The following is an 11,150-nucleotide window of genomic DNA, read 5'->3' as shown; positions in this document are numbered from 1 at the left end:
GTGTGCAGGCATCCTTGACTTGGTTCTGTTTTGAAGTTTATGGTAGGTCATACTGAATCTGTTATGGCTCACTAAAAACAAATGGGGTGGAGATAAGTTCTTGAAGCAAGTGTCAATCTAGTCTTGGTAGCGGCTCAGAAGGGAGTGCTAATAAAATTCATAGGGTCCTAGTGCCACCTGGTGACCAGTTAGTGAAATGCTTCCGTGTACTAGAAGCATCACTTTAGCATGCAAAATCAAGTCATTTCCTTGATAGTTACACACATGATGCACAGTTCCTTTTGTGTGACAAGTTTTAACATATCAATCTGTCATCTATTGAAGTAATGGAGGCTATATGGAGGCCTGTGTCGGTGGGAAATTAGATAAGGAAAAGCATAGACTGTTAGCTCTTTCCTACTTAAAACTCACAGTTGTCAGCTTTGCTTCTTCTAAGTTAGCATCAAGTACAGAATCTTCTTTCTGAGTATGGTGATGTTAATTGTGGGTCGGGAGAAGATGTTTGAAGAAGTCAGAGCCCCAATATTGATTGAATGATTTTTATTTCTAAGTCCCAAGTAACCAAATTATTAATATGTAAGGGAGTGAGGCAGAACTTGAAATGAAGAGTTGGTTAAAAAGTGCAGCATGTATAATTGGAACTACTGTACCGGCAATGGATGTCTTGTAGTCACCTAAAGCATTCAAAGTGTTGTGCACATGAAATACTTCATGGCTGGTAAGGTTTGGATATTTGTTTGAAGGCCAGTAAATCTCAGCAGACAACAGCGGTATAATGTCATTACAACAATGTAGGGGATGTTTACAGAGAGGACTTCAACTCTCAGAGCACCAGCCCCACTGGAGCAAGCCTGTGACATATCACCAGGCTCCCATTTACCTTGGAGACCAAAAAGTAAGAAATGCTGTAAGAGCCTTTTGAAGCAGCTCCTCATAGTCCATCTCTCCACAGGAAGAAAAACGATAGGAATGGACCGATGTTTCTTTCATGAGAACTTGAATACAAGTTATATTAATTAAACATCTTCATTTTGCTGATGGAGAAACTTAAGCCAGCAGTGATTAAATTACACAGCTATTTAGTTTCAGAGTAAGACCCATGTTTTTAATCTTGGTCTACTATTCATTTCACTACAACTATTAATAGAAGAGCCCTGACTGTGGCAGGGCACAGCAAGCTGGTAGGCCCACCCTTAGAGCAGACAAGTGTGGGTCTGTCCAGGAAGATCACCTATGTGTAAACAAACAGAATGCTACATCTCCTATATTTTTTTTCCAAGACAAGGCTTTTTTGTGCAGCCCTGGCTGTCCTGGGCCTACCTCTGAAGACCAGGCTGGCCTCAAATTCACAGAGATCGGCCTGCCTCTACTACCAAGTGCTGGGAGTAAAGGTGTGGCCATTTCCTGGATCTTGAGAGGTTCATTTTCTTACACAATATCATTCTGAAACTTATAATCAATACTCAGGTATAATTGTTATCAGCCACTGGGGCAAGTTACAGAGTGGTTACTTTTTTTTTCAACCTGGGAGAACTTAACCACAAACATTTTTATTCATTGGGTTCTAGAATTGGCAAATCCAAGGTATTAGCTAAATTTGGGAAAGGAGCCCTCATTAAGCAATGTGGAATTCAGTAAAAAGAGAAACAAAATTACAACATGTTACACTGGTCTGCTTTGATCTGACTTGAAGTTCTAATGAGGTTACAACTGGGAAGCATGGTTTAGACTAGACAATTTGTATTCTTTCCGAGTCGCATTTACGTTGGCAGAATATTTTGACTGGGTCTGGAAACGTGTGCAGCCATATCTTGAGACTCCTAAAAGGTCAAATGTGTAATCGAATGGGCAGACACGTCTATAGCTGTTTTATAGCTGTGTGCTTTATAACCGAGGAACATGTAAAGCAGTAGTTCTCACCCTTTCTAACAATGAGGCCCCTTTATACAGTTCCTCATGTTGTGGTGTTTCACAACCCTAATATTACTTTCATTGTTCCTTCCTAACTTTAATTTTGCTAGTATTCTGAATCCTAATGTTAATATCTGTGTTTTCTGATGGTCTTAGATGATCCCCATGATAGGGTCGCAACTCAAAGGTTGAGAATGGCTAATGTAGAGCTTTTCTTCCTGTGCCATTTTTTAAGTTTACCATTTTGCAGTCAGTGCCACCTTAAGACATCTTGGCTTATCTCAAGAGTGCTGTAGTAAGCAACATCTCTAAGTCCCATGCCCGCCTCCCTCTCCCGCCTCCCACGCCCGCCTCCCGTGCCCGCCTCTCGTGCCCGCCTCCCACACCCTGGAGCAAATTGCTTCTTCTCTGAATGCTACTTTCTTAACTTACATTGGAAGAGAACGGACTTTGCGGGACTGCTGTATTAGAGAAATGTCCATGTGTGAGATGCCTTCTCCAATTTCTGAAGAGCAGTAGGCGCTCAACCAAGCCAGCCACAAGAAACTCAAGGAAGAGATTGGTTACGACTGTTCTCTCTGATTTGGTCCCATGGGAGCCTAAACAGCGTACTTTCTGCCCTCTTAAAATCCATGTCCTATTGCCCAAGAAAAGTCTGAAAAGTCTTGCTTTATTTTGTTTTACTAACGTATTTATTTAAATATTTTTCATAAAGCGTATGGAATTCTTTTTCACGTTACTGCTAATTTTTTTTTCCTTTCATGATTACCTCTTAGAGGGGTGACTCCTAACTCAGGTGGGAATCACTGTTCTAAGAACCAATTCCTGTCAAAACAGGGATCTCGGAACCTCAGGATTTTATCTTAGGAAGTTGAGAGGCAGCGCAGTCACATGGAGAGAGAACCACGGAAGGACATCTTAGTCAACCTTTGTCACAGAGCTTTGCAAAATAACTCCAGCAGGCAGTGATTGCCTGGCAGCCTAAAGGGTTGGCTTCACATCTTAATTCTGTGTGAATGACAGCTTGGGAATGCTCGTTACTAGGAATTGGGGTGGGGTTTTGCAAACCAAGTCCAAAACAACGGGTTGAAAGAAATAGCAATACAAACGAATAAATGGCAATAATCGTCGTGGGAAACTAACTTTTTATTTTGTTTTGTTTTGTTTTGTTCCAGACAGGGTTTCTCTGTGTAGTCTTGACTGTCCTGGAACTTGCTAGATTTGGTCCCAGGCAACCTAAACACTGTGTTTATTGCCATCTTAAAATCCATCTCTCATCACCCGAGAAAAGTTTGAGAAAGTCTTGTAGACTAGGCTGACTTCAAACTCAGAGATCTTCTTGTTTCTGCCTCTCAGGTTCTGGGATTAAAGGTGTGGGCCACCACCACATAACTTAGGAAAGCACAAGGCCAAATTTTATGTTAGTCCATAGCAGACTCAAGTAGCCATGACCCCACCCACATGGCTGTCCCTCTCCTTCACGTGTTCAGCTACAACTTGTAGTTAGCTTCTTTATTATTAACATTGTTGTTATCTTATACTAGTTTGAGTTTCCCCTCAGCTTGCATTTTGCTTTCTAACCGGCTTTCCAGCCCAGAGAGCTCCTTCAGCCCTCTGTCTGTATCTCTGGTGATGGTACCAGCTAACATTACCTGCTGCTGCCTCTGCAACCCCGTGTTACCAAGTAACTATTCTACAGTGAAGGGAAGAGAGGGAAGGATTTTAGCGATGAGCATGACGGTGGGGGAGGGGGGCATACCCTGGGAAAATTCCAAGAAGCCTGTGACTCAAGGTATTCAACCCTCACCCCGTGATGGACAGCGGCCCCACTAATCGCTCAGATCAGGACAGCCTAAACCAACAGTACCAAAGGGAAGCAGTAGGACTCATCTTTGATCTGCCATAGGCTATTCACAGGTCCTGGGCTAGCCGACCTAGCCAAGCAGAAGTCTCTGGAAGCACCGTCACCCAGGCTTCTGACATTTCTTGGTTGCTTTTAACATTTGTGCTTATCTTGGTGGGGTGGGTGGGGTGGGGGGAGGGCCTGATTAGGATCAATGCACTCGAAAGGCACTGTTTATTTATAGTAGTATGAAAGGAAGGAGGCCCGATAGGATCTCCTGCTCTTGGTTCATGCAGCCCCTTAGTTTTCTTACCTTATTTCAAGCCTATAGACAGCTAAACAGGATAGAAAGTCAAACCCATGGCACCTAAACTGTTTAAAGTTCATTATTTAGCAATACTTAGCATTCCCATCCTGTGAAGAGAAATTTCTTTCTTTCGGTATCTTATTTTTTTTTTCAAAACTATAGGTGGGACTCATGTACTGTAAAGCAAACTAGATTATTTATCAGCAGCTTACTGCTTGATAGAAAATGTCCTAATATTTCCCTTTCCAATAAGTGGCTATCAGTTAAAAAAAAAAAAGAATCATTTCTCTCCTTGCATAAAAAATAGGTCAAGTAATTTAAGCCCGTCCATTGCAATTAAAATTCAGACACTGCCATTGTTCCTTCTATGGGGGGGGGGGAGGGAGGAAGACAAACACAACACATGCTAATAGGGTTTCACTGGCTAAGGCCTTTGATGTGCTGTTTGGTGTTCGCTTGCTGAGGTTTGCCTCAGCCTGTCTGGGAGCTTAGATTTTGCAGATAGCGGTATAATACTCAACTGGTAAATGCCATCTCTTGAAGCTACAGGAAACAGTCCCTTTATGCAAGCAAAAACAAAACATAACAGGAAAAAAAATTGGCCAGTGGCTGAGAGCCTACATTCTTCAAGTTCTAAATTTATTTTTTATTTTTTTGGAGACAATATTATCTGCCAGGTTTATGTTGAAGTAAATTTTCCTGACTCAATTAGACAGCAACATTTATTCTCATTAGAGTTCCCGTGGTCCTTTTCACTAGATTAGAGCCCAGTGGCTAGGTCACATTCCAACATGGATAATTGCAGTCTGCATTCCTGAGTATTTCCCACCGTGTCTTCAACCTCATCCCAACTGAGTACAGCCTTCTTGACCCTCATACACAAACCAGCAGTCCTGTTGTGGGATTCAGATGTTTGCCACCCCCACATCTGACATTCGAAAGCATTGGCCCAAACCTCCATTCCTTGCTCTTTCAAAAGGAAAATCCCTAAGCCAGTGTATGTTTCCAAATAGGAAGCCAATCTCAATTATGCACCTTTAATCACAGGGTTGAAGTCTTTGGTAGGTAAGATACTCTTATTTTTATAAAGAGTACTTAATCTCCAATCCTGTTGATTAAAATAAAAATGGTGAACAAACATGGGGTATTTGCTCAAGGAAAAAAAGCTAAGTCTTCCGCAGCGGCAAAAAAACAAAACAAACAAACAAAAAACCAAAAACAACAAACAAACAATAAAAAAAAAAAAATCTCCAAAGAGGAGCTTTCCTTTAACCTTCTGAATAAATTCCACAAGGGGGCGAAAACACCTAATGGTCCAGAGCTACAAAGTTTGTATTTGAAAGCCAGCCACCCATAATAGATTAGTGGATTAATATTTTGCTCTAAAGGATCTGGCCTTTAATGTTGACATCAATTTATAGCCATCCCAGGCGTTTACAGTAGTAAAAGTCACAGAGACCGTAAACTTCACAATGGATGTCAGCCTCCTGGAACGAGTGCTCTAGTCTAGCACCCCATAAACAGTGGTGATTAGGTAACTGTTCTTCAAAGACCTATCCGTAGCTCTAACGTCTTTATCAGCCAGAGATGCTGCCACCGGGATTTTATCAAGCACTCGGCAGAGCCACAGGAGTATATTCATGCAGCCGTATTTCTCTGTTGTGTACCAGTGGGGCTGTGCTTATCTCTGGTCTTGTCTTGAAAATCAAGCAGGCAGTGTCTATTTGTGAGCAAAACCTAAAGAACAGAGGCCCTCTTGTACCACGTTAGAACCTTTTGACAAACAGCCAAGGTACAGAGGTCAAATTTCCCCATATGCCCTAAGCAACTTAGTAGGAAGCAAGACCACAGAAGGTTTTGCAAATGTCTGCCAGGAGCTGGGTGATCTAGGTCACTGTACAGGTTTCATTAATCAGGTTGTTTAAACAAGGGCTTATTTTTCTCTGCCTAAAGCGACCTGCAGATATCACGTAGGATCTGCTCAATTGTTGATCAAGAGAGTTTTAATGAAATAGAGATGGTGGGGGAGGGGCGTTTGTATTTGTACTGAGGACAAATTGTGCTTTTAGTCAGCGCTCTGAGTCCTCTGTTCTAACAGGGATGGCTCCAAGTTCTAATAATAGTTCCTTGAGCTCTGCATCTCTACATACGTGTCCGGCATTGGAGCAGCAGGAGCAATTTAATGACAGAGCAGGTGTTATGGCTTATTTCCTGGCAGAATAAATGGTGAATCGGGGTGGTATGATAATTATTTGCTTTCTTCTTCATGAAACACACACACACACACACACACACACACACACACACACACGGGAAAAAGAATCAGAATTTGCTGTATGCAAACTTTTTTTTTTCACTTGAGCCTGGGGGAGGGGGAAGGAAAAGAAAAGAAAAAGGGAAAGAAAAACTTACTGTGCAAAATGCTCAGCTAGGAAGGTTTACTGCCGGGCTGCAGATGCAGTATTGACATGTTGTAGCTAAAGAGAACTTCAGTTTTAACTATTGGAAAAATGGGATTGTTTGAAAATTGGTGTGAAAGAAGAGCTTTGCGTGATTTCATAGAACACGATTATTAATAGGATGGTGTCAATTATACAGTTATAAAAAGCCCAGTGCACTATGCATCTTAATTTTACCTGTCCTGCTTGGAAATAGTGCTTAAGAGCCGAGCCACTTGGAGTCCTTCTCAGCCAGCCTATGTGCTGGATTCCAGGGCGGCCCTGGACAAACCTACCTGCTTGTTCTGACTGAAGATGGGCTTAGGATGAGACTCAAAGCACAGAAAGGGCTCGTCCTTTTGAAGCCAGGTTTGCTGTGAGACCTTCTCAGTCTGCATTTCCTTATTCTCTCCATAGGGTCAGTAGCAGTCTCTGTTTGTTCTTGGCTGAGGATACGCTGCTCTTAAAAGCATGAAAACATGACAGGAAACAGCAGTCTAACTCCTCTCTCACCTGGGATGATCTGACACTCTAACAGTATTTCTCTTCTGCTTGATTATGTAAGGCTATCCTTGACACCCACTGCATATGGGTTTGGTCTGCTTAAAGACTCAGCTCACCAAGGTTTTTAAAATCATTTTATACTGAGGACCCTGTCACCTAGTGCATGGGACAGCAGCAGCTCGGAATTCTTGGGAAGGAACATGCTACGGAGGCTGTAATTTGACCTTTGGATCAACCTCTGAGCAAAATTGAAATATTGGAAGCCCTAAGGTAGGTTCCCACCCCCTCTTCACCCACAACTGCAAACCGGTCAGAATCTATTTGAGATTAAACTGGAAGATGTGTCTATCCTTAGCACCTTTGCTCAGAAATAAAATTCGTCACTGGAAATAAAGGTAATATATATTTAATGCCACCCCATCAATCACTCAGTATAACATTCTAGTCCATCTCCTTTTAAGTAGTTTAATCAGAAACACTTTTCTTCCCCCCTCCCACCCCCAGGTAAGAAAGATTTAATATTGCTAGCCTCCTGGCCAAGGGTCACGGGAATTAGATGCAGCTAAGAAACAACAACAAAATCACTTTGACAACTTCTCAGTCTTTGATGAAACCACACCAAGAGGCATGCTACAGAGGTAACCATGCAGCATTATGCCAATTATCCTAAATCCTGCTTTCCCCTAAGCTCACGGTGACCTGTTTTAGTGTCCTGAAACTTATCCTTTGGAAAGCTTACTCCGAATAACAAGTGGATCGTAAAGACAACCGCCCACCCCCGCAAATGACTGACTTTTAGAAAACAAGTTATTTCTTAACTTTTTATTGACATTGGCAAATTAAAATAGAATAAATTAACAAGTATTTTTTCAAAAAAATGTTTTGTACAAAAATACTGTCAAAATTTCCTAAAAAGCTTTCAACACAGTAGTATCTTTTCATGTACTGAATATAACTATTAGCACAGTGTCAAAAATGTTGAAGACAGAAACAAAATAAAAATCTGTGAAATGTTTGCCACTGACGACATTCCACACCCTATTATTGTCTGTACATATGGGGGAGGGGAGACAGTCAACTTGAAAGTGAACGGTATGACTTTTCCTGATCCAGAACGGTTTGGCCCACATCTGTTTAATCTTCCAGTTTAGCATATTTGAAAACTTAAGTCTGTACTCGAATGCATAGTTAAAAAAAATGAAGCGAGATGGCAGTTTGTGCAGTAATATCTGCCCTTCAAAGTTCATGCAGCCAACAAATGCAATTTTTCCTTTCACTCATAAATCTGAATGCAGCGTAGTCATTTGAAACCATCTACAAAATCCACAAGATTAAGCAGTTTGCCAAGCTTAATATCTAACAGTTGAGCACGGGAGAAAGTGAGGAAATAAGGAGTAAAAACAACAACAAAAAAGACCAAGTTAGCTAGATATTTCAACTACATAAGGGAGGTGAATGTCAAGGCTACAAAAAACGAAACAAGAACAGGAAAAAGTGGCAGCAATCATTTTTTCTTAAAACCAATTTGTACAAGTTTATAGTTTACTTTGTTTCCAGGTTCTCAAACCTTTCAGGATCTGAAAAGTGAGATACTGTGTCTAAGGGAATGTTTTTGTTTTTTAATTCACACCGAAGAAGTTGGGGATAGGGGTGGGAGTGGGGAGGGTGATTTCTTTCGCCCGCGAGGTTAACCGAGTCAACAGCTGACTCTGCTGGGCTGCTGTTTGCACACGAAGTCCGTCATAAAATCAAACTCATTTTGGCCCAGCCAGAGTTCGGGCAGCTCCTTGATGCGGTCCAAACCCATTTCTATCACTAAGGACATAAGCACTTCCTCGTCGATGAAATCAGTGTCTATGACATTGGGCGGCAGCATTGCCGCGGGGACGTGAGCCACCGAGGCGGGCATGGTGCTGCCACCGCCGCTACCGCCCGCGCTGCTGCCACCCGCGCCGCCCGAGGTGCTGCCGGAGCCGCCGGGGGTGCCGCTGCCACCCGCACCGCCAGGGGTGCTGCTGCTGCCTCCACTGTGCTTGGGGTTGCAATCTCGGAAGTGCTGGTTTGTCCCGTTCATCTGGTGGCCTGCAGTGGGGTGCAAATCCGGCATGTAGTGGTTGTGGGGGTAGGGGTGATGGTTGAAATACTGGTTGTTGAGCTTCTGCAGCTGCATGCTGGCCGGCAGGGAGCCTCCCTGGCTGGCCACCGGGGGACCCATGAACTGGGAGTTGTTAAACCTGGCGGCCGGAGCCAGAGCGCTCGGGGGGTGCCCCCCGTTCACAGTCCCCGGCCCCATGGCGTGCCTGATGCCGCTCGTGGCATTCATGTTGCCCGCGCCGTAGTGTATGTGCTCGCCCATGAGGGCGTTGAAGGCGTGCTGGGGCTGCTGCTGCTGGTGATGATGCGGGCTCGGGAACTGCCCCATACCCATGCGGTGGGCAGGGTGGTGGTGCAGCCCGTTGGTGCCGTCGGGGAAGCGCCCGTGGTTCATGGCCATCATATGGTCTGCCATTTCCAGTCCTGAAAGCGAAACGAGCAGACGCTGAGACCCGCGCCACACGTGTCGCCCACCAGAGTGCACCCCACTTCAGTAGACCCCCCGTACCCGCGCGCAAGTCAAGCAGCAGACCACCACCCCCGAGAGAGCCCACCGGCAGCCCGTGCACCCGAGCTCGCTACTTCGGCGGACCTGCTGCCTGCCGGACCCGCACAGCCTGGCGCTGAGCGACCGGCCCCTTCCCCAACGATCGGGGAAAGGGGGGTGGGGTGGGGGGACCGGAGCCCACACCCCCCTGGGTTCCCTGAAGTGGCCTAATAAAGGAAGTGCCCCGGAGCCGGGCCGCGAACTTCAGGCATTCAATCAACCCTCCTCGCCCTGTGGTTGCACATCCTGTTGTTATTCCCCAGCTCCGCCTCACACTCGTCCCCGGGGCCAGCCCTGCCCTCGGAGGACTAGGCTGGCAGCAGCCCTCGCTAGCTTCGCCCGCCGCGCTCACCTTCCGTCTTGGCGATTTCTGCTCCGAACACCGAAGGCGGGCTCGTCGGGTCCAGGACCGGCTCAGCAGCACATAGAAGGACAGCCGAAGGTCTGTTGAGGCGCTCGCTGGAGCGAGGTCGGCGCCGAGGTCTTGCAGCAACCGCTGGAGCAAATTCCGAGCGGTTCCCTTTTCTTTTCCTCTGCTGCCCTAGCCGCTCCGCAGGACCGCCAGGCAGCTGCCAACAATGAGCTGTGTTTCTCCGGGCTTTGGCCACAGTTAATATAAGGATCTCAGGAAGGGCGGAGCGACAGCCTCCTCGGCGGCAAGCGCAAAGACACGGCGCCTGGAAGTCAAGCTCCCTGGATCGGGTCCTCAGCCGCGTCCGCGAGTCCGCGCTGCACGTGCGCAGCGGCTGCGCGCCCCGGCGCCGCCCAGCAGTTCCCTGGACTCAAGTGTCTTTCTGGCTCTCCCAAAGGCAAGGTTGTGCCCACCACCTCAGGGACTCGGAGCTAGTCCTCCCGGCCACCCAGTGCACGGAAGCACCTACAGGAGAGGAGCGAGGAGCACTCCCCGCCTCCTTCTGGCCAGATCTCCCCCCACCCCCCAGCTCGCTCACCCGGCTTACCTAGTGATCTGCCCTGCTCTCTACAGGAAAAAGGGGTTCGCTCATCCTCCTTGCCCAGCAGAGTTTTCTTGGGTGCCAAACTCTCCCCAACCTGCGTAGAATGGCTATGCTTTCCCCGAGTTAGATTTTTTTCAAAGCCCTGGGCCGATCCTGTCCTGTCCTCTGAGCGCGCTTTCCTGAGCCGCGCCTTTGTGTTTTTTATACAGGCGGTATGTACACCTGAGGTATTTTCCTTCGTATGGCTGCACCCCCTAACTCCTCACCCCTCACCCCTGCTCTGCACCTCCACTCTTTTCAAGGACAGGGGTTGGGGGCGGGGAGCGGCAGCGGCTGCAGGTGGACCGAGCGCGCTCACAGGCCGGGGCGGCTCCACCCCCGGGTTCTTGAATCCGCTCCGCACTTTCCGGCCTGCTCCACGCTCCCGGAGTACGTGTGCTTCTGCTAAGTTTGCGTTTGCAGCTCTTGGTAGCTTTGGCATCCGAGCTGAGGCGTCCCTGCTCTGTAAACAAACTCAGCGATCCTCGTCCCCAGATCCACCTTTTTGCAC

At 46.3% G+C, this 11,150-nt stretch overlaps 1 protein-coding gene across 1 annotated transcript; it reads right to left on the bottom strand.

The window, feature by feature from the left end:
* Positions 1 to 7,810: 7,810 nt before the first annotated feature.
* Cited2 (Cbp/p300 interacting transactivator with Glu/Asp rich carboxy-terminal domain 2) lies at positions 7,811 to 10,334 on the bottom strand. The gene is made up of 2 exons (XM_031380484.1): positions 9,997 to 10,334; positions 7,811 to 9,520 (listed from the first exon to the last, which is right to left on the bottom strand). Exon 2 carries the CDS (start codon positions 9,510 to 9,512, stop codon positions 8,700 to 8,702), a length of 813 nt encoding a protein of 270 aa, XP_031236344.1. The 5' UTR covers positions 9,513 to 9,520; positions 9,997 to 10,334; the 3' UTR covers positions 7,811 to 8,699.
* Positions 10,335 to 11,150: the final 816 nt, after the last annotated feature.

The sequence above is a fragment of the Mastomys coucha genome, unplaced genomic scaffold, assembly GCF_008632895.1.
Source record: "Mastomys coucha isolate ucsf_1 unplaced genomic scaffold, UCSF_Mcou_1 pScaffold2, whole genome shotgun sequence".
NCBI lineage: Eukaryota > Metazoa > Chordata > Mammalia > Rodentia > Muridae > Mastomys > Mastomys coucha.
The sequence above is the reverse complement of the archived record's forward strand: the minus strand, read 5'-3'. Positions and strand labels throughout refer to the sequence as shown.

Coding starts and splice junctions, on each gene's coding strand:
- Cited2 (XM_031380484.1), bottom strand. CDS start 9,512: ATGGCAGACCATATGATGGCCATGAACCACGGGCGCTTCCCCGACGGC.